Here is a 25990-nt window from a genome sequence, read left to right on the forward strand (position 1 = left end):
TGAGCCTAGTTGCAGGAGAAAGGCCTTAGGCAAAATCTAGCTCAAGCAAGCTCTGCATTTTATGGTTGAATCCTAAGAAGGGAGTAGCTCTGGAACCCAGAAGCACAGGGGAAGGACCCTTGGTACAGCCTTGGGTAGGAGGAGATCCCGTGTAAGAGAGAGCCCCTTGGCAGAGCCCATCACCAGAGCTGCATCAGAAGCCCTTGAGGAAGGGGCCTAGTCTGGGTCACTATTCTCAGGGCAAAGCAGATGCTCGCCATACCATTCAGTTGTAGAACTTGAACAAGGTCAGACCTTTCTTTTCCCCCTTGTCCTAAGTTTCATTTGTACAGAAGAAATTTTGCCACAAATGTGGAAATAAGTTTTTGTTTTGATTAAATTCAGCTCATCACCTTGTAACTGTAGATTTATTTCATTAAATTTATTAAACAAATCTGTTAAATAAGCTATGTCATTTTTGGAATCAATCAAGTCGGCTCAGAAAGTATCATCTTTTCTAGGAACTCTAGCACCGAGTCAGAGTTTATAAAACCAATCCAAACAGGCACCTTTTGATAGCCAATGGACTTCTGTATGAAGCAGCAAGTGATTGAATCATTCTTCATTTTCAATACAAAGTTGACCAAACAATTTGTCATTCGATGAATTGTTTCTGATTTTGTTGATTGCTTTAATAACATAATGTAATGACCTATGTAGGCATTCACTCAGATTTTTGACAATTAAATGTTGACAATGAATGACACCATGCAGTGAATGCATTCATAACCACTTTTTTTAAATATGCAAGAAAACCCCTGGAGTAGTAACTGACAAGATATTACTCATGGGGATTTCTTTTTCTCTAAAAAAGAAAAGAAACCCAAAAAAACAAACTCTTCCAATGCATGAAATATTTTGGCTTTTTTTTTGACAATGCATGAAATATTGTTATCCTTTAGTATCAATCTGCAAATTTTTAGCAAATGATAATTCTTGACAAATTTTTTCTTTCATGAATAGCATGTATGCTAAAAATAAGGTTTCATTTCCTAGCAAAGTTGACTCATCAAGCTGTATAGAGAACTGGGATGTTTTTAAATACTCGCATAATAAATCTTCAACATCAATTCTTCTTTGCACTGTATTATTGCTTGAAGAAATTTTCTTGGTAATATCAGACACCATCTTGTGTAGCATAGTGTGTATTACCTCACTTATAGTCTATAGAATTAGTTTTTCACCAATAGTATGAGGTTTTCCCGATTTAGCAATCAGTAACAGAATGTTGTAAGAAGCATGCCAACCCACAGTCATCTTGTTTGGCAAAATTAACTTTAATAGTATCCAATGTCAGCTGTCTTAAAATTTTTTCTTTGAGTGCTTGAAAATAAGATAAATCTTTCTTATCAGTATGAACTTCTGTTAAATGTTCTTGTAGTCTTGAAGGCTTCAATAGCTTCATTTGATAAAACTTTTTGTCAAATCAAGCACATCGATAAAGAATTGTTTGTAGGTGACTAAATAAAGGCATAGTTCAAATATGCAATACTGTATTGCCTACATTTTTTCTTAGTTTCAGCCATGATAGCCCCATGGCTGGCCACAGCCACGATAGTCTCTGCCAATGCACTGCTTTCTGGCCTGGTGTAAAAGTAACACCCCCAAGGTCAGACCTTTCAACCTTAGATATTAAGGAGGATGAGATGAGCAAACCAAGGACTCCAAACACCATGATGATATACCTTGGTTTGAGAGACTCTTGGGGGGTCAATCCCAAGGAGAATAGTAGCTTAACTATAGATACAAATAAAAGTTCAGAGAAAAAAAAGTCCTGGCCACAGGGATTTCAGGAATACCCAAGAGAAATGAAGATATAATGAACAGAAAATCTAAGGAATAAAGAATACCAAAAAAAAAAAGTTGACACTTTAAAATAACTGCTGGAAAACTTCACCCAAGAATTTAATGCCTCCCAAATTAGAATGGGCTAAACAGAAGAAAATGTAAGAAAGATCTATATCTAAATATCTGTATATATTCATACACATTAATGTATAGTGAATTAATTCTTGATCCTGTATTTTATATTTGATTTTACTTTGTAATTTGATTTTATTCTGCAATCTTTTTCTGTATTCAGTATAACAAACCTAAAGCCTCTTCTCTGTCTCTGAGTGAAGAAGCTTACATGCAAAGGTTCAGTCTCCTTTCTCCTTGAAGATAGATACCAAAGGCTTGAACTTTCCTACAATCACTGTTAAAGAAAAACTCTGTTCTCAATATTTTTATAAAACATTATCTCAGCATTTCCTGTAGGGTTTGTGTGTTACACTTGAGAAGTTGGACTGACTGACCTTGTCCCATCTTTAGCAATTATGTTAGTCTTATCTAATCCTCAGGTTCCAGTGAGTCTGTACACCTGGGTCCCTATCAGTAACTTCAAGATGCAGCTGGGACCCATAAAATTCACAAAAGCATTGCTCAGAAATACAGAGAGATGGTCTCCATCCTACTTGTGGTCTGTGCTCACTTTCTTTGATGTAACCAATAATGATTCCTCACCCCTGTGATGCTGGCTAATAATATGATTTCTGTTCTGTTCTTTGTTCTAGGCTTATAAAAATAAGTTGTATCTTTAATTTAGTGTCTTTTGGCAAGAGGCAGTGCTATCTGGCCCATCCTTTATTATCAGGTTGTATGACCCTGTTAATAAATATCTTGCTCATAGAACTGCTTCAGTTCCCCCTTCTGTTAAATTTCACACACAACAATAGATATATGTGTACACACAAACATACAAACACACACACCCAAAACTTACCTGGAAAACAGAGTAAGGAGAGAGAATCTAAGAATTACTACACTATCTGAAAACCATGACCAGAGATAAAAAAAGAAACCCTAAAATATAAAAATAGAATATAAATAAAAAGTGTAATATAAATATAATATATAATTACATATAATAAAACATCAAAATAATAAAAATAAAATAAACATAACATATTTTAGGAAATTATAAATGAAAGCAGTCTAGAACTCAGCATCCGAGGACAAAAAGAAAAGAGGAAGAACCCAGTGGTTGCCTCCCAAAATTCCAAAATGAAGCTCCTAGGAACAGCATAGCCAAAATCAAGAATTTCCAAGTAAAAGAAAATATAAAAGCAGCCAAAAAGAAGTTCAAGTACCAAGGTGGCACAATAAGGATCACTCAAGGCTTGGGAGCTGCCATATTAAAGAAAAGGAAAATCAATACCATATTCCAAAAGACGAAAGGATACTAAACTAAGTTTAGTACTACTGGTGGGGAGGAGAGGAGGAAGGAGGGATTGGATCTTTAATAGAATAAGAATTCTTGATGAAAAGGCTAGAACTGGAAAGATATATTGAAATTGAAATATAGACACCAACAGAGATACAGAAAGGTACATATATTTAATTAAAAGAGTTTAATTAAAAGTGAGGATTATTTACATATTAATGGGTGATAAGAAACAAATGTCTTCTCAAAATTCTAATATCTTTAAGGGTCATAGAGAAAGGATAAAACAATAGAGGGTTTGTTCCCTTTATCGGTGGTTTTGTTGCATTATATTAGGCTCAGAAGACAAAAATGGGAGGTACGGGGGACTATACTTGGAAAAAAGAGGAGAAGAAGAGGAAGGAAATCACTGTTGCATAATTGAGGCACATAAGATGAAGAATGCAGGGCATTCTACGAACCTCATTTTCAACTAGATAAGATCACAAGTTATCAGATAAACTCCCTCTTTTACCAACTCATTTTTAAAAAAAGTGAGGTGGGAGCAGATGAAAAAGTATTAGAGAACAGGATGGAGGGAAATACAATTAGGAATCATAACTGTAAATGTGGATGGGATGAATTCATGCATAAAATTGAAGATGACAGAATGGACCTGAAAGTAGAACCTGAGAATATATTGTTTACTTGAAACACATAGATTCACATCCAGGTAAAATGAAAGACTGGAGCAAACCCTTTTATGCTTTAGCTGAACTGAGAAATCAATGGAAGCAATTATGATTTCAGATAGGGCTACCAGTAAATATAGGCATGATAAAGAGATAAGCAGCTAGTCAGTCAATAAAAACTTATTAAGCTTCTATTATGTGCTAGGCAGTGGGGATATAGAAAGAGGCAAAAGACAGTCCTTGCTCTGAGGAAGCTCACAATCTAATGGAGGAGATAAAAGCAAACAAATATGTACAAACAAGCTATATATAGGATAAATTAGAATAATTGAAAGGGAAAGCACTAGGATTAAGAAGGATTGGGAAGGGGCAGCTAGGTGGCACTGTGGATAAAACTTTGGCCTTGGAGTCAGGAAGACCTGAGTTCAAATGCAGCCTCAGGCACTTGACACTTACTAGCTGTGTGACCTTGGGCAAGTCACTTAATCCCAATTACCTCACCAAAAAAAAAGAAAAAAAAAAGGATTGGGAAAGGCTTCCTGTAGAAGATGGGATTTCAGTTGAGACTTGATGGAAACCAGGAACACTAGGAGGTAGAGACAAAGGAGGAAGAGCTTTCCAGACATGGTGGACAATCAGAGAAAATGCCTGGAGCTAATGCTTAAAGGTACTATAGATAATGAATCAATATCAATACTTTATGCACCCAAGAGGATATCACATCTAAGTACTTAAAGGAAAAATTAGGTGAAATGGAGAAATAGATAACAAAATTATAATGGTTGGGGGACCTTAGGTACCCTTTTCAGACCTAGACAAACCTAACTACAAATATACAAGGAGCAACTGTTTTCATAGCAGTCAACAATGCAATGCTAAGAGGTGATATTCTATTCGAGAAAGGCTAAACAAATTTTGGCATCTGAATTTTAATGGACTATTATTATGTAATAAGAAAATATATAATATACATTTTCAGAGGAAATTAGGAAGATCTTTGTGAATTTATAAAGAGAAAAGTGAGAAGAACTGGAATAGTTTATACAGTGGTAACAATTAAAGAGAAAAAACAATGTGAAAGAATTATGATCAGTACAATGATAAACCACAAATCCAAAAGAATGATGATAAAATATGCCACTCACCTCCTGTCAGAGAGGTAATGAACTTGAAATGTAGAACGTTATACATTTTTGGACATGGCCAATGCAGGAATTTGTTTTGTTGGCCTATGCATATAAAGTATTGAGAGCTTTATTGGGGATTGGGTATTTTTCCCTCATTTGTTCAATATAGGTTGTGAGGTAATGAAAAGATTATTTTTTTTAGGAAAGGAAAAGAATCAAAGGATATTTATGCCATTGCACTTTTATTTTAATATCATTTGTTGTTGCACAGTGGTGCTGTTCTGGATCAGAACAATAGAATCCAGATTCGAGATTAAAAAAAAAATTATGCCAAAAACTCAAGATGACATGAAGAAGATAGAGAACAAGCTTTTACTTAGTAGCCTACTATGCCTCCAGGCCTCTTAAAAGGACTATAGGGCAGCTAGGTGGCGCAATGGATAGAGCACCGGCCCTGAAGTCAGGAGGACCGGAGTTCAAATCTGGCCTCAGACTAAACACTTGATCCTAGCTGTGTGACCCTGGGCAAGTCACTTAACCCCAATTGCCTAAAAAAACAAAAACAAAAACAAAAAGGACTATATTATTTGTGAATATATTATATGTTTATGAATATATGGTTGGACATGTTTTAATACAGTATTGTCATTAAAAGGACAGTATTGCCATGGTTTAGAGAGCTGATACTTTGGGTTTCTCTCCTGTGTGAGTTCTCCAATGTTTAATGTTTGATGAGGTGTCACTGAAGACTCTACCACATTTGTTGTTTATAGGATTTTTTCCCCCTAGTGTGGATTCATTAATATCAAATAAAGTATGTATTGTGGCTAAAGGTTTTGTCGTATTCATATAGTTTCACTCCTCTTTGGACCCTCTGATTATAGGGAATGCATAAGTTTGTACTAAAAGCTTTGGCTTTATTTTATATTCATAAGGCTTTTCTCTAGCATGAATTCTCTAATGTTGAATGAGATGATCTGTCACTGGAAACTTTCCTACATTCATTACATTCTTGTAGTTTCACTCTAGTATTATCTAGAGATTGAATAAAAGATTAATTTGTTCTTACATAAATATATTACATATACAGATTCCTCTCCAGTATGAATTGTCTGCTATATAATGTGAGTTACTGTTGTCAGCCTTCTCACATACTTTATATTCATAGTGTCTAAAATATGAATTTTCTGGTGGGCAAGAAAATATAGAGGAATATTGAAGGCTTTCCCACATTGGTTGCATTTATAAGATTTTTCTCCAGTATATATTCTATGATGCTAAACAAGGGATGATCTGTCATTAAAGGCACATATTCCTTCTGAAAGCCTTCTCATATTCATTGCATTCATAGGGTTTCTCTCTCAAATGAATTTTTTGATGTTCAATGTTTTTATTTGAAGGCATTTCCATATTCATTACATTTTGTTAAATAAGAAACGAGCTATTGTTGATGGCTTTGCCACATTAATTACATTCATAAGGCTTCTTTCCAGTGTGGATTCTCTAACAAGTACTGAGCTGTTATTGAAAGATTTGCTACACATATTCCATTTATGAGAATTCCTCCTTCTTTTTTTTGGCGAGGCAAGCGGGGTTGTTACTTGCCCAGGGTCACACAGGAAGTGTCAAGTGTCTGAGGCTGGATTTGAACTCAGGTCCTCCTGACTCCAAGGTCAGTGCTCTATCTATTGCACAACCTAGCTGCCCCAATGAGAATTCTCTTTTTAAAAAATAATTTATTAATTTTTAGTTTTCAACATTCACTTCCATAAGATTTTGTGTTTTAAATTTTCTCCCCCTTCCTCTCCTCTCTGAGAATTCTTTAAGTGTAGATTCTCTGATATTGATTATGACATGTTCTCTGCCTAAAAGCCTTCCCATGGTTACTACATTGTTAGTTTTTCATGATTATTAATGTTCTGATGTGTGGTAAGGAATAAGCTGTCACTGAAGGCTTCTCCTACATTCACTACATTTATATGGTATCTTCCTTAGATGTTTAAGAAAGTATGAATGGATGCTAACGGCCCTGTTCAATGCATTAAATTCATACCTTTTTTCCCACAATATGAATTCTCTCATGCTTACTTAGGCTTAAGTATTAAGGGATTTCCTATATTCATTACATTCAAAAGATTTCTAGGATGATTTTCTGATGTTTGCCAAGGGATATCACTTAAGGTTTTGCTATACTTGGTCTTAAGGTTTCTCCATAGTGTATTTTATCTGATGCTTACTGAGAAATATGATATGACTAAATGCTGTGGTACATGCCATACTTATGATTTCTGGTGCCAACTGTCTGATGTTAAAACCAAGGTGTACAGTCTAGGTAAATGTCTTGCCATGTTCATTACATTTATAGGGTTTTTCTATAGTATGAATTCTCAGATGTTTAGTAAAGGATGGACTATCATGTAACACTCTGCCACATTCATTGCATTCATATAGTTTCTCCTCAGCATAAACTCTGATACTGAAGAAAGTATGAGTAGGTCCTGAAATCTTTGCCACATTCATTACATTTATGGAGTCTCTCTTCAATATGAGGTCTCTGATGTTGAGTAAAGGGTGTTCTCCAGGTGAAGGCCTTCCTATATTTATAGGGTTCCCATATTTGTACAGTTTTTTCTTTCAGTATGTATTCTGTGATGCTGGATAAGGTTTGAGTAGTAACTGGAGGTTTTTCTTCAATAGTCTGCTTCATGAGTTAGACCTGTCTAAAGAGCATCTTTATTTTTTTAAAAATAAATTCATTTCTACATCCTTAAAGAAAGCTTGAAAAGAAGTCCACTCCTTATTCTTATCTATGCAATTCTAGTATTAAGGAAAGCAATTCAATTCACTTAAAGTCAATAATCTAATCATTAATTTCCCTAACTCACATATTATTTCTGATGTTTTATCACCAAAAAATGATGCAAAAATGTTTGGTAGAAGCCTCGAACTATAAATTTAGGTAATTAAAAAACCATTCAATGATGTAAAAATGCTCATTAGACAAACAAGTGTTAAATGAATCATTAAGGAAATTGATCATAAAAAGAACTGCTATTAGAAGAACTGATGTAAAACCTCTTGTTGTATATGCTAGGGAATATACTATCAGAAAAAGATACACAGTGGAGAAAGGGATGAGGAAGAAGCAGCATATTTCTCATTCAAGTACACCAAACAAAATCATAGCTAGTACTATTTTTCACAAGCTATTTGAATATGGGACAATTCCAAATGAAACTTTTTAATTTATTAAATTCCTAGGATCATACTTCACTATGAAGTCTCCGATATTTGACCAGGGATGACCTGTGCTTGAAGACATTCCCACACTCATTACATATTTAAGGTTTCTCTCTTGTATGGGTTCTCTGATGTCGAGTAAGATGTACACGCAAGCTGAAGGCTTTTCCACATTCATTACATTCATAAGGTTTCTCACCAGTATGAGTTCTGTAATGGAGGGTAAGGTCTGCACGTCGAATGAAGCCTTTCCCACACTTACTACATTTATAGGGCTTCTCACCAGTATGAATCCTTTCATGTTTGTTAAAGGATGACCTATCAGAAAATGCTTTTCTGCATTCACTACATTCATAGGGTTTCTCTCCAGTATGAATTCTCTGATGTTGAGTTAGGTTTGTACTATATCTGAAGGCTTTCCCACATTCGCTACATTTATAGGGTTTCTCTCCAGTATGAATTCTCCCATGTTGAATACATTCTGCCTTCTGACTAAAAGTTTTCTCACATTCACTACATTTATAGGGTTTCTCTCCAGTATGAATTCTCTGATGTTGAGTTAGCTGTGTACTCCATCTGAAAGTTTTCCCACATTCTTTGCATTCATAAGGTTTTTCCCCAGTGTGAATTCTTTTATGTCGATTAAGACCTGTCTTTTGGTTGAAAGCTTTTTCACATTCGTTACATTTATAAGGTTTCTCTCCAGTATGGATTCTCTGGTGTTGGATAAGGAGTGTAGTATTTCTGAAAGCTTTTTCACAGATATTACATTCAAAGGGTTTCTCATTAGTATGGACTCTAGAATGCTTTTTAAGCAGTGCACTCTTACTGAAAATTTTCCTACATTCAGTACATTCATAAGACTTCTTTGGTATACATACTTTCTGATGACTTATTAAGCATGAATTACAATTAAAAGTTTTCCCACATATATCATATTTATGGTATCTCTCTTTAGTGGGAACACTTTGCTCCATAACAGGGATTGAGTCCAGATGAAACTGATTACATTCAGGGCTTTTCTTCCCAGGTAGGATTTTATTTGGGGCAACTGTCATTTGTTTTAGATATTTCTCATATATTTCTTGTGGGATGCCAAACTGGTCTTCAAATCTCCAGGTTTCATGTGATTTAGAATAACATATACTATTCCTTGTGAATCTTTCCACTTCTACCTTCTGGGATGATTCCTCTTCAGAAATGTTCTGCTTTGGAATTAACTTCCTGGTTTCAGGTGTGATCTCCCAGTCTGAAAGAAAGAAAAATGTAACTCTGTCTTGTTGGTTAGGTTATGAGAAAGAAAACCACCAAAGTGAGAACAGAAGAATGAAAATGGTAATAATGAGTACAATGATCTAATAATCTTCAAATATGGACTCAGAAACTGGGGAAAGGATGGTAAAGGGGAGGAAAGATAAGTGAGAAGAGGGGAATCTCTCTTCCTTTAAGGTTCATTCAATCTATATTTATTACTCAATGAAGATTCTGGTAGCTGCTCTCTATCAACCTTCAGGACACTTGCCTTCCTTCTTGAATTCAGTGTCTATTTCAGTTTTTCTCTCTCCTTCACAACTCCTACTCTGAAACTAGGGGACTTCGACATACATATTGATACTCTCTCAGGCACTATAACTTCCCATTTCTTAAATTTACTAATTTCCCATGATCTACTCCTTAACTTTAACTCAGCTATACAGAGATTGCCATACCCTTGATCTTGCCATAACCCAAGTGTTCTTGGGGATAACCCAGTTACCCCTTCCACATCATGAATTTCCCCATCACAGTTTCGATATATTGCAGGTTGGCATAAGAAATTAAATGGGTATTTTGAGGGAGATTTGTGGAAGCCACAGATAACATGGGAGCACCAGCAGATGACACAGAAAAAAGTTTAGAAACCCAGAAATACATAAAATATATGTATAGTATTATATAATATCAACATATTTTATCTCCTAATACCATAATACTTCAGACTTTCCTGATACGAGGGCCAAAACATTTTATGCAGGTATTCCAAATTGTGGGGGCACTATGCCCCTAATCCCCATGATGTGGAAGAGATAACTATTTTCATGTACTCTGAACTTTTACCATTCCATTTTCTCCTCTCCCTCATGACCCCTAACCCCATTCTTTATCTTCACTCTGACTTCTAATCCCTTTGCTCCTCAAATTCTTTCCCAGCCTTTCACCCCTGTACAAGCTATACTCTCCTCCCTTCCCCATCTTGATCCCTTGGTGAACCAGTTCAACTCTACACTATCCTCCTCTTTTCTTGAATCCCTAGCTTCCTTATCTTATCACCAGTCTTGTCCTGCCAAGCCTGCCTAGGATTACTCCTATCATCCTCTGCCTCTGTTCTTATTCAAGTACTGGAATGAATGAAACTGGAGCAAATCATGAAGCTGTGTTGACAGGGTCTAATGCAAAATTATGTTACAGTTTGAATAGGAGGACTCTCTCTGCAGTAAGGCAATAATTTTATGTGTCCTTTAATACGAATTAATTTACTTTTCCACTTATTAAAGCAGCTTTTCCAAACCTTTTCATCCTTTCTCAAACTTCACATACCTCTCCTCCTGAACTTACTCTCTCAGTTGAGAAATTTGCCCCACGGTTCACTGAAAAAATTAAGATCATTCATCTAGAACTCCTAATAATTAACTGGATAGGAGAAGTGAGGGAGAGAAAAGTGAACCCAAAGAAATGAACATGGGAAACCACATGAATATTGGTGCCATAGGTGATGATTTAGGAGGAAAGATAACAAGTTCTGTTTTGAACATACTGAGTTTAAAATGTCTATTGGATATCCCATTCGAGAAGTCTAAAAAGCAGTTAGAGATGTGAGTTTGGAGATTAGCCAACAGTCTGTGGCAGAATAGGTAGATTTGAGAATAAGCATAAAGATGCTAATTAAATCCATGGGAGCTGATGAAATGACCACACAAAGTTGTATACAGAGATAAGAGGGCCCAGGATAGAACCCTGAGGGACACCTATGGTTAGAGGGTGTGATCTGAAAAAGGATCCAGCAAAGGGAACAGAAGTGGAGGGTCAGGTTGGTAGAAGGAGAATCAGGAGATAGTGGTTTTCCAAAAACCTGGAGAGAAGATATTATCAAGGAGGAGAAATGATCAACAGTGTCAAAGGCTATAGAAAACAGGTACACTAATGTACTACTGGTGGAACTGTGAACTCATCCAACTATTACAGAAATCAATTTGAAACTATGCTCCCAAAGCTATTAAACTCTGCATACCCTTTCCTCCAGTGATCTCTCTACTAGTTCTATACCACAAAGATATCAATTAAAGAGGAAAAGGATCCATGCATACAAACATTTGCAGCAGCTCTTTTTGTGGTGGGAAAGAATTAGAAACTGAGAGGTACCCATTAATTGGGGGAATGGATGAACAAGTTAGGATATATGAATATGATAGAATACTATTATGCTATAAGAAATGATGAAGGGGATCATTTTAGAGAGACCTGGTTGGTCTTGTATGAAATGATCCAGAGTGAAATGAATAGAAAAAAAACAAAACACTCATACAAGGACAACAATATTATACAGACACAACTTGGAAAGACTTAAGAACTCTGATCAATGTGATGATCAATTGGTTGTCATTCTCCATTCTCAACGAGGACCAAAATGACATCACTATGTTAGTGTCAAGTTACAGTGTGTCTGACTGGCTGATCAGGCCAATGTGAGCTCAGAATGCTCTATCACAGGTCATGCACAAATAGTCCATATGAACATCGGAGGTGTATTCTCTAAATCTGTGCATCTCGTGTTTCTTTTGACTGCTTCAATTCTGCTTTACTCATAGAGCACAGCACCTTCTCTCATGTGAATATTTAGCCTGGAGAGGTAAGTCTGTGATCAGTCCAGCACTCTGAGCCACACACTGCCTTCCTCACTCTCACATCCTGTCTCTTCTCCTTATAACACAGTCTATTAAAGGCCAATGTTTTCTGTGAAGGTGCATCCATGAAGTTTTACTGCATTTAGGTAAATGGAAGACAATGTTGGTGATGAGACCATGAGATGCACAAGTCTTCAGTAGTTAAGTGACCAATGCTCTTTGCAGTTTCCAACTCCATTCCTCCCAAGGACTCCCTGCTATATTTAGTAGTCTGAGCCTACTCCAGCACTGAAGTCACCCAGAACTATAAGCTTGTCTTCTTTTGGTACCTTGATGATAAGGGTCTCCAGGTCTTCATAAAATTTTTATTTGAGCTCATCAGGGTTTATCATGGTGGGAGTACAGGCATTGATGATGGTAGCATGGCACTTTCTGGCAAGTGGCAATACCGTTGTCATGAGACTGTCGTTTTTCAGTAGGCACATAAGTTTATTGACTAGATTAATTTTGATTGTAAAACCTATACCAATTTCACAGTGCTTCCCTTTACTGTGGCCACTCCAGAAAAACGTGTATCCAGTGCCACCTTCAGTAAGCTAGCCTTCATTTACCAGTCTTGTTTCACTCAAGGCTACCATTTGGATGCAGTATCTACCGAGTTCTTTCACAACAAGAGTTGTTCATCTTTCAGGTCTACTGGATTTTGTGTTGTCTATAAGTATGCACATCCCATGTACCGATGGTAAGTGGGATCATCTTTGCAGAAGTTTTTGTACATTTTTTTGTATTTCAGCTGCAGGGTGGGATCCCTGCCTGCTGAGGTAAACAGGCCAGGTTGGGTAAACAGACAATTTTTAGGGCATCTTTTCTAGCCCCTTCCTCATACCAGGAGGTGAGCAGTGAGGTCCTTAAAAGGCTGCTCAGATACCTAAGGGGCTGCTGAATCCCACTGCTGCTTCCAGGAAGAAAACGATCATATGGCCTGGGCCACCTGTATGCAAGGTTGTGATTACAGCTCCCAGTGTATCTGCACCTACTGCTTTGTCACTTGTCTGTGTTGACCACAATACTGAGAGGTAAAAATGGTAAAATGGTATGGGTGATATCTTGTGATTCGTGCATAAATTGGATTTAAGTGAGACAGAGTTGCAAGAAATGGTTAGCCTCATTCTCTCGTCCAAAGTTGTCACAATCCAATGGCAGGATAGAATCAAGATGACTGGTGATGGCTCAAGATGCAGTAGATGACCTTGGTGTCTTCAATATTTAACCAAGCCCTAAGCACTCCACAGCACCTACTTCAGCTGTCTTCATGGCTGTTGGAACAAACTGCTCTCATTTGTCCTTTCCACCAGATGTCTTCTCATGCTTGGGGTAGACACTTCTCTATCTTACCAAGTGGTTTGAGACCTTTCGGTTACCATCAATCTGGTTTAGCCTGTTTGCCAAAAGCATTTACTGGAGTGTGGCCACTGTGCATGCTATAGTTTCTTGGAGCCACAGGTGAGAGTTAGGTGGATCAGGTGGACACCAAAGGTGGAAAGCAGCCTTGAAAAGGGGTCGGCAGCCCTCACATCAGAGGTATTAGTATTCCCTGAACACACTCTATATCATATGACCAATTACAATTTTAGTGAACTCATAATGAAACATGCTACCTACCGCCTGACATAAAAGTGATGGACTCAGAATGTAGATTAAAGACTTTTTTTTGGTGGGGGGAGGGCAGGCCAAAACATGGCCAATATAGAAATTTGCTTGTAACATATTTGTAGAAGAGGTTTTGTTTTTCCTGCTTTCTCAACTTGAGGTTGCAGAGATAGATGAGAAGGAAAGAAAGTGGATATTCATGAAGATAAAATAAGAACTTATTAACAATTACACCCGTCCAACAATTAAATAGGCTACCTCCCAAAGTAAATGTAATGAAAGGCCCTGAAAAATTATATAGCCTTGCCTGAACATCTCTGAAGAAGGTATAGAGCCACTTGTCTCCTCATCCCTGATATAAAAAAAAAATGTTAGATTTTACCTCAGCCTAGTAAATTAAAAAAATCTCTTAGAATACTGAAGGCCCCAAACATAGACTACCTATTCATTGTTTAGTTTTCTGTTTGATATTTGTTTTCTTTTACTTTTGCAATTCTTGCAGTGGGTGAGAATTTGGACTAGATGACTTCTAAAATGTCTTTCAACTCTAAGATAATTTCATCATATTATAGAAACATATAAGCTCAGAGTCTTTGAGTGAATTTGTGCCAAATGACATCAGTCTTATCTGCAGGCCTAGATGGCCTGAAAGAAAATTACAAAAACAAGTTTACAATCTCTTTTGACTTACTCATAGTGATTCATCTCTTTGGGTCTTTTTCACTCACCTGGAAAGGTACCTCTTGGGATTTCTCTCTCTACAATCCAAGGTTCTTTTCCTTGCTCCAGCTGGGATATCAAATCTGGTTTACAAACTTGATGTCCTGCTCACAGGGAAAAGAAACAAAGGACTTGAGTATTTGTGCTGGAGGAAAAAATCATTCTTGGATTAAGTTCTAACTCTTTGTTGTTTAGGTCCTCTGAAAGATGAGAAAATGGAATACCATGGACAGCGCAACAAAGTTATCTATTTTATATTCTAAGAAGTGAACTTTCACCTGGAAAGAAGAAACAAGAATACCCTATTTTTGTGTCCAAAGTGAATTAAGAATTTCTGATCACTTATCCCCAAGTCCCTACATAGATAAATGCTTTACAGCGAGAAGTTTTGTACCATTTATCCCACTTAATGACTTATGAAACAAAATGATCCTGTCATACAGGAAAACCACACTTACCCACTGAGACCAGGTTTCTATAGTTCTCCAGCATTACATCCTTATACAGATATCTCTGACCAGGATCCAATTGCCTCCACTCTTCATGGGTAAAGTCCACAGCCACATCCCTGAATGTCAATGATTCCTGAAATGCCAAATATATTCCTGCTCAACCTACCACCCACCACTCATTTACATGGCCTTGGAGAGAGGTGTTAGTGATTGAAGAGGACAGGATTGCATATGCTGATAATTTTCAGAGACATCACTACTCCAAGTAAAGTATATTATTTTCTGATTGCGTACTATGTGGCTAGAACCATCTCTGACTAATTAGGTGGTACAAAAGAGGTAAAATACATGGTCAGTGTCCTTGATGAAGGTATAGTTTTGTCACAGAGGAAAGCAGACATGGCGTAATTGGAATATGGTACAGTGATAAGTTATGTGATACAGAAAGAAAGTACGCATGAGTCCAGAATAGAAGAGAAGCAAGTGAAGACCTCACAGAAGAATGACAGAGCCTTCAAGTCTGAAGGGATTGTGAAGGCTATCTCACAAACCACCCTTCTAATGGATGAGTATTTATGTTTTACAACCCCTCTGACCTCCTGATGATAGGAAATCATCTAATCTCAATTTGAACACGTTAAAGAAGTCACTCCTTCAAAAGCTGCCAAATCCATTTTCATGCATGTTAGGGTCTTGCTTTTATTGAGCTACAGCCTGACTCCTTTTAATTCCTACTCATTGTTCCTAGTTCTTCCATCTGAAACAAAATGAGTAAGTCACGTTCATATTTTATGTAATAGTCCTACAATTGTTTGAAGGTAGCTAATCAAAATTACCTATTTTACATTTTGTAATGCTCTATTTTCTTTGGTCTCTACATAGAGATTCCCTAATCTATATATCCAACTCTAATCTCTTCCCTGAACTCCATCGGAATTTCCTGAACCCCACCTCCACCATCAACTGCCTATTTCTTGCTAAATTGTTCTGTAAGCATCTCAAAGAGCAGCTAGATGACACAGTGGCCCAGGAGTCTGGAGGACCTGAGTTCAAATCTTGCCTCAGACACTGACTAGCTGTGTAACCCTAGGCAAGTCACTTAACTCTGTTTGCCTCAGTTCTTAATCTGGAAAATGAGTTGGAGAAGGAAATGTCAAAACACTCTAGTATTTTTGCCAAGAAAAATCCCAAATGGGGTTGTGGAAAGTTGGACACGACCAAAACAACTCAGTAACAACAAAAGTATCTGAAAATGATTATGATGGCAGGGGATAGAGTGGAGAGAAAGACTGAGCCAGGCACTGAAGTCATTAAATAAGTTTGGAGATTGGCCAAGATCTCCCACTGCATCCTGGGCCATCTCTAGTTGTCCTGATCTATATCTGGCTACTGGACCCAGATGGCTCTGGTGGAGAAAGTGAGGCTGATGACTTTGCACAGCCCTCCCTCACTCAAATCCAATTCAATTGCAAGTCATGGCATCATCTTCCTAATGTCAAGGTCCTCTTTCAGAATGAAGGACAAACCACAAAACAAAACAATGCAGAGATGGAACTTATTCCCAAGAGAATAGATAAGATCTCCAAGAGAGTACCTACAGAGAGAGGAAAAAAGCAAAAGGTGGAGCTCTGAAAAACAGCCACACTGAGGGGGCAGGTCATATGGATCATGGTCCAGTAAAGGAGACTAAGAAGGAGCAGTAAAGCAGGCAGGAGAACCAGGAGAGAAAAGGGTTGAATAAAATGTGGACTGAGGAAAGGCTACTGAATTTAGCAGTTAAGAGATTTGGGAGGATAGACAACTGAGGAAGGAGGTGTCATGGATTCTTGGAGGTCAGTAATTGTACAGGTTCTTATGGCAAGCTCTGTGCCAGAGCCATTCTGTACAGTTAATCCCAAACAATCCCAGTGAGGCACGGAAATCTTTTTAGAATAAAATTCTGATGATATAAACAGAAACAATTCTGATAAGGAGGGAAGCTATTTTTAGAAAAAGTCCAATGAGAATGCAAAGCAACTCATTGGCCAATTTAAACATATAAAAGAAATGTACAAAAAATAGAAAAAAAGGTGCAAAATTGAAGACAAATACAAAAGTATGTCATTGTTCTATGACAACTATGTTAGGAATGCTAAAATACAGAATAAACTGAGACTACTGAGGAATGCCAAGGACAATAAAAAGGACCCTTTAGCTATATTGTTGAAAATAGCATGTTCAAAGAAGGTATGGGACCTCAGCTTCAGGTGGATGGCATGACAATAATTGATAGAAAGTAGTTACTCAACTCTTATACTGCTTTTGTTTTCTCACCAAGAAAAGTCTTTGGACTGGACAAGACAGTACAAAAATACTTAAAGGTAGTTGAAACCCAACACGACAAGAGAGACAGTGAAAGACCACTTAGCTGCCCCTGATGAGGTCAAGTCACTAGACCCAGACAAATAACATTCCCCAATTCTAAAGGAAATGACAGATGTGATAACTGAGGGACAGTTAATGATCTTTTAAACAGTAGTAAGGTGCCATGGAGTTCATAAGCAAAAATGTTGTTTTGATTTTTGAGAAGTAGAGTCTGCAATTTCAGGCCGGGAATCTTGAATTTAACTCTTGACAAAATTCTAGTACATTATTAAAGAGATGGTTGCAAATATTTAAAAAAGAAAATAGTGATCACAGCAAAAAAGTTAGTATAATATGGCTTTATCAAGAATAGTCCATTCCAAACTAACCAAATTTCCCTTTGTAATTGTGTTTCTAAACTGGTAGATTAAGGGGATGCTATAGATTTAGGTTGGCTCCAAGATTTTCATTGATGGGTACATGATAACTTGGAAGGTCTCTACTGGAGTGTCTCAAGGGTTTGTCCTTGGCCCTGTGCTGTTTACCATTTTTATCAGTGACTTAAAAACAAAAAAGTCATAATCACAATATGTGAGAGGCATGGCTGGATAACTGCCTTGTTTGAAACATATTTGGAGGGGTTTGTGGACTACAAGTTCAATATGAATTAACAGTGTGATATGGTGCCAAAAAATGTAATGGGACTTTAAGCTGCATTGAAATGTCTTGTACCATTTATGGATAATGGAAGAATTTAGGGCCAAAGAAAATATAAAGGGCACTGCAAAATGTAAAACAGATAATTTTAATTATATAAAATTAAAAAGTTTTTGCATAAAAGAAACCAATGCAACCAAAATTAAAAGGAAAGCAAAAAACTTGGAAAAATTTTTTTTGCAACAAATATCTCTGATAAAGGCCTCATTTCTCAAATACATAGAGAACTGAGTCACATTTATAAAAATAAAATTGTGCTCAAAGGATATGAACAGGCAGTTTTCAGACAAAGAAATCAAAGCTATCTATAATTATATGAAAAAATGCTCTAAATCACTATTGATTAGGGAAATGCAAATTAAAACAACTCTGAGGTACCACCTCACACCTATCAGATTGGCTAATATGACAAAAACGGAAAATGATAAGTGCTGAAGGTGATGTGGGAAAACTAGGACATTAATGCATTGTTGGTGGAGCTGTGAACTGATCTAATCATTCTGGAGAGCAATTTGAAACTATGCCCAAAGGGCTATAAAACTGTGCATACCCTTTGATCCAGCAATACCACTGCTAGGTCTGTAACCCAAAGACATTAAAAAAAAGGGAAAAAGACCTATATGTACAAAAATATTTACAGCAGCTCTTTTTGTGGTGGCTAAGAATTGGAAATCAAAAGGATTCGTATCAATTGAAGAATGGCTGAAAAAATTGTGTTACATGATTGTGATGGAATATTATTGTGCTATAAGAAATTACAAGCAGGATGACTTCAGAAAAACCTGGAAAGATTTACATGAACTAATGCAAAATGAAGTGAGCAGAACCAGGAGAACATTGTATAGAATAACAGCAATATTGTATGAAGAACTGTTAATGACTGAGCTATTCTCAGCAATACAATGATTCAAGACAATCCCAAAGGACTCATGACAAAGCATGCTCTCTGCCTCCAGAGAAAGAACTGATACTGTCTGAATACAGACAGAAGCATGCTGTCTTTCTTTCTTCCTTCCTTTCTTTCAGTTTTCTTGTACAAAATGACTAATACGGATATTTTACATGATTGCACATGTATAACCAATATCAGACTCTTTGCTGTTTGAGGGGGAAGGGGAGTGAGGGATCGAATTTGCAACTCAAAACTTTAAAAACATGTTAAAATTGTTTTAACATGTAATTGGGAAAAATAAAATATCATATTAAAAAGAGGTGGGGGGAGGGGAAGAGATGTGTATCAAGGTCTAGGCTGAAGATAGTTTTGCTGATTTCTGCTGTGGTCAATGCGTCATATCCAGAAGGAGGCAGATGGCAGTTCTGCTGTCCTCTGCTCCAGCCAGAACATATCTGGAATATTGTTTTCAGTTTTGGACAGCCCATTTTAGGAAGGGTTACCACTAAGATGGAGATTATTTAGAGAAGAGCAAACAAGAAGGCAGATGGCGTTAAGATTATGTTATATAAGGATCCATGGAAGGAACTGGGTTCTGTAAATTTAAAATGAGAGAATTTGATGGAGGCATGATAGCTGCCTTTGTATATTTATGAGATTGCCATACATAAAAAGGACTTATTTTTTTTGGTCTAAAGGTCAGAACCAAAAACAAAAGGTAGAACTTGCAAAGAGGCAAATTTCAGCTTGATGTAAGAAAATACTACGAATTTAAAATGTCCTAAAATAGAATGAACTGACTTAGGGGTCAACAGGTTCCCTTTTATTAAAGGTCTTCAGGCAACGGCTGAATAACCAGTTTTTTTGGTTAATTCCTTTTAAATATATAATAAAGTTGGAAATTTTTTTTCTCCTTTTTTTCCTTCTCCCCTCCCCTTCCCCCTCCCCCAGATGGCTACCATTAGACATACATATGTAAAATCATCCTATATACATGACCACTTATTAAGAATTTGTAGAGGATTAGATGACCTCTGAAGCCCCTTCAAAAGTCTACATAACTAACTAACCATCACTTTTCTTGTGGGCCCAAGTCTGCATCACCAACTGCCTAGACATCGCCTCTTGGATAAAGGTATCTCAAATTCAACATGTACAAAAATAAACTCATTCCCTATCCCTAAACCTACTCTTCCTCCAAACATCCCAGTTGCTGTCAGGGGTACCATTATTCTTCTAGTCACCTAGATTCCGAACCTTAACATAATCTTCAACTCTTCAATATCTCTTCTCTCCCCATATCCCAAAAAGTTATAACTCCATAACTTCTTTCTTCCTCTTCTCCTCACTCCCCCATCCCCAACCATTCTCCATATAGCTGCCAAATATGTGTACCAAAGCAAATGTATATGCCTAAAGAACTGGAGCTATTCCCTCACATTCAAGAATCTTCAGTGATTCTCTATTGCCACTAGGACAGACTAGAAAATCTTTTGTCCTTTAAAGCCCTTCAAAATTTGACTTCAATCTGTCTTTCCAGACTTATTTCACAGTACTCTCCTTCAACAAGTCTATGTTCCAGCCAAACTGGTTTACTCACCATTCCCTGCATACTACATCATCTCCCAATTCCGTGACTTTGCAAATTCCCCCATTCCTGGAATGCTGTCCTCCTCATCTCTACCTCTTGCAATCCCAATCCCCTTTTAAGACTAAGCTCGTATGCTTCCTCCTACATGAGGCCTTTCTTAAGGCTCCTTATTCCCCAGATGTTAGTTACTCCCTCACTACAAAATTAGATGTACTTACTTTGCATATAATTTGTTTACTTAGCTATGTACATATGATAGTTTCCCTCTCCTCCCCTCCCATTCTCACCTTAGACTATAAACTCATTGAGATTAGGGACTGTTCAGCTTTAGTCTTTGAATCCCCAGGACCTGGCAAAAGGCCCTTATATTGCAAGTGATTAATACATTTATACTGAATTGAATGATGACAGATGAAAACAAAGATGGACAAATCCCAGCCTCTCCACCTTTCAGCTGATAGTGCTATCCCCTTCAAAGTTACCTTGTATATTGCTTATATATCCTTATATATCATGTCTCCCATGATAGAATGCAAGCTCCACGAGGGCAGGGACTATTTATTTATTCATTCACTCATTTATTTATTTTTTATTTGTAGCCCCATGCCTAGCACAAGCACTTAATAAATACTTGTTGACTGATTATACATATATACATAAATGTGTATGTATACACACATAAATATATAATTAAAATAATATAAAAATTGCCTCTTTTGAGCATAGGGTCACAGATTTATACCTGGAAGGGGCCTTAATGGTCATCTAATCCAACTTCTCCATTTTACAAATGAGAAATACATTAAATAACTTAGCCAAGGTCACACAGGGAGTAAGCAGTACAGCTAGGATTTGAACCCAAATCTTCAGACGCAAATTCAGTACACTTTCTACTGCATTATTCTCAAATGTAACAACACCTTGTTATTCCAATATTAATTGTTGAATGCCTATAGGTCAGTGTTTTCCAAAGCTAATTTTGCCATTGAACACATTTATATTTGAAATATATTATGGAACTGATAAGTACAGGTCTAGTTTTGTGGGTATGAAAGCATGGAATAGTCTCAGGACAAAAGGGGATAGAAGAAAATTGGGAGCAGAAAGAGGAAATTTAAGATTACTTTTATGCAAAAAATTTCATAAGAATGTGATACTTTCATATAATTCTATTGTCCTATTTTCTAGATATATAACTATAGAAACCTCTACTGAATTTTCGGGTTTGTTTTAAATTCATTGCATCTGATCGTGAAAAGATATTCACTAGCTTAATGTTGAATACCATTTTCATGGGATATTCATTCATGAATTATCAATCACTGAGCAGGATATATTACAGTGAAGTTCCCTAGGCTGTCTTATGAAAAACAATGAACTATGAATCTTGCTTTCTCCCAAAGGCAAAAGAAATTAGATCCTCTTGGTAATATGATTTTATAACAATGACATACAAATGTGAAAGTTGCCCTATGATAGTTAATTTAATTAGGCAAGTACCATGATATTTGACTTATTATGGACAAAAAAGTCACAAAAGGTCATATTGAATACTTAACCTTCCCTGACAAAAATTACCCAAGGATTTGATTTTCTTGTCAAAAAAACGTATAAATTAGCAGATTCAAAGAAAACACCAATCAATTCCAAACTCAAGCTTCTGTGAATGGTGCCTCCAGGCCCAGCCATCCTATTAGATAGTAAATCATTTAGGACTCCCCAGAATAACCACAGCACAAAGACTTCTTTTGGTGAAAACTTTTTCACATGTGCCATGTTTCGATCACTATTTATGTACTGTGATACCAACTTTAAACCGTCATATCCATCTTTACTACCAAGATCCTCATTCTGTTAGTTGCCCAATGTAGAAGATTTGGAGTCAACTTTGACTCTTTCCCATCTTTCATAACCTTCACTGAATGAATTATTTTTTTAAAAAAAAGTTTTCTCTTCAAATATATCATCACAGTTTGCCTTAACAGATGCTTTTCTTTGTCAGGAAAAATTCCAAATTCCACAATCTGGCATTCGAGGTTCACTACAATATGGCCCTTCTTATAGAGCCAACTTGTTTCCCCCCATTTCCTAAGATATACCCTTCACTGCAGTGAAGCTAGTCTTCTTCAGTACTTCTTACAGATAGATATTTCAATTCTAATCTTTTGTCTGTGATACCCTCTGTCATTCTCTATAACTATCTAAATCTTATCCACCAAGTTCAATTCCAGTCTCACTTCTCTTAAAATCTTCTCATCCTACCTTTCCCTTGGCCCTGACTTATATACATACTTTGATCATTTAACTTTTTCAAGTGTATTAAAAATAAATATTTTATTTCATGTGACTATCTTTCCAATGAGCCTATAAGGCCTTTAATAACAAAGATTATGCTTTCTACTTTGTTTTGTTTACAGGTTCAAATTCAGTTCTAAGAATATAGTAAGACTGAACAACCTGTTGAATGGTTGGATGGTAAGCACAGGAGGAAAATGTTGCTGAAGAATGACACTAGACAAACTGAGAACACTTCCAGTCTACTGGGGTCAAACAATCAGGGCTCAAGTTCCTTAACAGGACTTGGTTAGGCAGAAGAGTTTGAGGACAAAGGAAAGAAAAGTTTTTACTCTTTGAAACTAGAGATACAGCATTTCAGGAGAGAGAAAGCCCAACTTACCTGGGATCTGGCAGTCAGCAGGCCAGAGTTCATTCTCTCCTGCTCAGTGTTCTCCCGTTGGGGAAGGGCCAAGTCTTGAGAATGCAAAGCTAGGGAAAAGAAAGAAGTCATGAGAGACAGCCTCTTGTCTTGTGGTTCTCACTTACTCTGCTAGAAATTCTTACAGAAGATTTGGGAGTGATGCCCCATTGCCAACACCAAACACTTTATGAAGGAATAGGGAGATCAAAACAAAGTCCAAGTTCCATCTCCATCTTGGATAGAAATGAAAGTCCACTGACATCACCATCTGGGTCTCACACTCTATTTTTTTATGCTATTAGGGTCTAGGTGTTGCATCTACTATCTATCCATCAAATGAAAGCTCACCTCCAAAGACAAATGTGATCACTCAAGGTATAGTTCTGAAAGCTTTTATTAATGTGAAGCCCACTCCATGTATAGCTTCAATGAAAGCCAAAGCATTCTGTTGTATAATTTCCTATCTGTATTCACAATCTTACAAATCCCCATTCTTTCCCAGCCTGCACTAGCGAAGGGGGACTAATTACAATTTATTAGAATATCCCACCTTCAACTCCTTCTCAGAGAATTCCTTAGAGAATGTAGAGTGAGAAATGCAGGACTAGGTCTATTTCAGCTTCTACCATGAATTTGTTACTTCATTTATTGGGCAAGTATTCTAAGGGAAAAGGTAATTACACATTGAAAAAAATGTAATATTTTCTCTAGAGGTAAGGTACTGGCCATCAGTACCAGGTACAGTCTTGTCCTTGGACAATCCATATCCTTTCCTTCTTCTCTGTAATGCTCACCTTTCTCCTCAAGTATCTAGATCAAATTCTTCAAAGTTACCCACTCCTCACTGGGTTCTCAATGTTCCAATGTTACCCCAGTACTGTATTACCTATGCAGGATGGTCAGGAATTGTTCTGGCAACAGATACAACAGGACATGCACCTTGTTCTAGGTTCTGCTCTGACACTTTGGCTGAAAGTTTCAGGTCAGGGTTTCTCCACTTAGGATAGATTCCAAGTCTCCAAGGCCTAAGAGTTCAGAAGCAAGGTCACTTCATTCTGGTGTTCAGATCTCAGTAGGGAACCCTACTTCTAGTGCCACACCTGTAGAATTGCTGCAGGGTTGAAGGGAACAAAGAGATGAAGTCAGCAAAAGGGATCTAGCAGACTTGGTCATAGGTTAAGCCCTAAAGATTTTTATTTGTTTAGGAAACTAGTAAGGGATACCTGCTATTTTCAAGTCCTTGTGCCAGCTGCTATATAGGATAGAAGAATGAATAAAACAAAGTCTCTAACCTTGAGGACCTTAAGATCTAGAATACTGGTAGCGGACAGCATAAAATGCTGAGCAGTCAATATATATACATCTTACCCTGGCATTATAACACCTTACAAACTGGCTCCATTAAAGTTTTCTAACTATAATTCATATGACAGTATTGGAATGGAAATGACATACTCTACATTTGAACAATACCAGACCATTCCCCAATCCTTTTCTTAGATTGCCCTTCTGTTCCCTGAGCATTTACTACTACTATAATCTAAGTCTGAACCTGGATTGAACTCCTAACCCCCAACTTCACTTACTGAAGCCCCTCTTTTCCTTCAAGGGATGCCATCCTGGACTCACCCAACATGTCCAGCTGCTTGTAATCTCTCCATCCTCAAATTTAACATGGCATGTAGCCTAGACCTTTCCATTGCACCTATTAAATTAATCCTTCATGTAAGAGCTTCGTGGACACATGTCTTTTCTTCCCTAATAATAGGGAGGGAGGCTCATGTTTTATTGGGGATCTTTGAATCCCCAATATCTATCACAGTGACTTACACAGAGTAGATTATTAGTAACAGTAATTGCTGACACAGAACCAGGGGAATCTTCTTAACTCCTTTACACAAATAACACACACACAAGAGAGCTCTTGTCTTTCTACGTGTAACACACGCATGCCCAACAATAGCCCTGATGGCGTGCTCGACTCCCGGCCCTTAATCCCTTCCCGAATCGGCTCAGTCAGGGTTCAGGATGCTTCGGGGAAATGGGTTCCGGTGACCAAATAACTGAAATCGGCCTCCAGGACTGACCTGACCTCAGATAAAGAACTGATTCCGGGCCAAAGAACCAATCGTTTCGTCGAGGCCGCGCGCAATCTTTAGCCATCTCAGAAGAGGGGCGGGGCCCGCGCCCTGGGAACGTCAGGACTACCACACCCAGAATGCACCGCTTCAGTTTTTTTTTTAAGCAGGTTCCGGTCATTCGTTTCCCGCTGGTGTTGCAGGTTTGCTTGGCCGAGTTCCTGAACCCTTTCCCTGCATCCGGGAGACCCGTCCGAAATCTGTACCGAGAGTACATGGACGCCAAAAAACTAAACCCTGCTCTGTTTTCTAGGTAGTGAGCGACCTTTCGACAAAGTTAGGTCGTGGTCCCTCTTTACCATCCTATCATTTATCACGGCATGTTTCCATGGCAGTGGCTGCAGTGCGCCTTTTCCGGTTCTCTGGGCCTGGACCCAGAGAATGGATTATTTATTTAATTATTTATTTTTTATAGTGTTATTATTGGGAGCGCAGATCCCCTAGAATTTGAACTGGGAAAAGAGGCGGGCCATCAGGAGGCGGGGTCAAGGGAACCAATACCGTAGAAGGAACCAGAGAAGGGTGCGTCTAGCGTTGTAAGAAGCCACTGGGGGCGGGGCCAAGTTTAAAAGTGGGAGAGTTGGCCAGGCAGGAGGTGGACGATTTGAGTTAGGACTTCAGTTACA

The 25990-nt window shown here is 37.5% G+C and overlaps 1 protein-coding gene across 4 annotated transcripts; it reads right to left on the minus strand.

Annotated features, from left to right (window-relative positions):
• Nucleotides 1–8172: 8172 nt before the first annotated feature.
• On the minus strand, nucleotides 8173–25386 carry LOC114047142 (zinc finger protein 501-like). 4 transcript variants are annotated; one of them, XM_027867900.1, is made up of 6 exons: nucleotides 25314–25386; nucleotides 24113–24337; nucleotides 23206–23294; nucleotides 14992–15118; nucleotides 14542–14637; nucleotides 8173–9531 (listed from the first exon to the last, which is right to left on the minus strand). In XM_027867900.1, the coding sequence occupies exons 3-6, from the start codon at nucleotides 23236–23238 to the stop codon at nucleotides 8384–8386; spliced, it is 1404 nt and encodes a 467-aa protein (XP_027723701.1). In that variant the 5' UTR covers nucleotides 23239–23294; nucleotides 24113–24337; nucleotides 25314–25386; the 3' UTR covers nucleotides 8173–8383. The 4 variants fall into 4 exon arrangements, with proteins under 4 accessions (XP_027723701.1, XP_027723703.1, XP_027723700.1 ...); XM_027867902.1 differs by lacking the exon at nucleotides 25314–25386 and adding an exon at nucleotides 25057–25273 and having other exon boundaries at nucleotides 24166–24337; XM_027867899.1 differs by lacking the exon at nucleotides 25314–25386 and adding an exon at nucleotides 25057–25273.
• Nucleotides 25387–25990: the final 604 nt, after the last annotated feature.

This window comes from Vombatus ursinus, unplaced genomic scaffold (assembly GCF_900497805.2).
Source record: "Vombatus ursinus unplaced genomic scaffold, bare-nosed wombat genome assembly UNPS02014786.1, whole genome shotgun sequence".
NCBI classification, from domain to species: Eukaryota; Metazoa; Chordata; class Mammalia; order Diprotodontia; family Vombatidae; genus Vombatus; species Vombatus ursinus.

Coding starts and splice junctions, on each gene's coding strand:
- LOC114047142 (XM_027867900.1), bottom strand. CDS start 23,238: ATGAACTCTGGCCTGCTGACTGCCAGATCCCAG. Junction 14,638..14,991: donor TAGAAACCTGGTCTCAGTGG/GTAAGTGTGGTT, acceptor CCCTGTGAGCAG/GACATCAAGTTTGTAAACCA. Junction 9,532..14,541: donor CCCAAGAGGTACCTTTCCAG/GTGAGTGAAAAA, acceptor TCTTTCTTTCAG/ACTGGGAGATCACACCTGAA.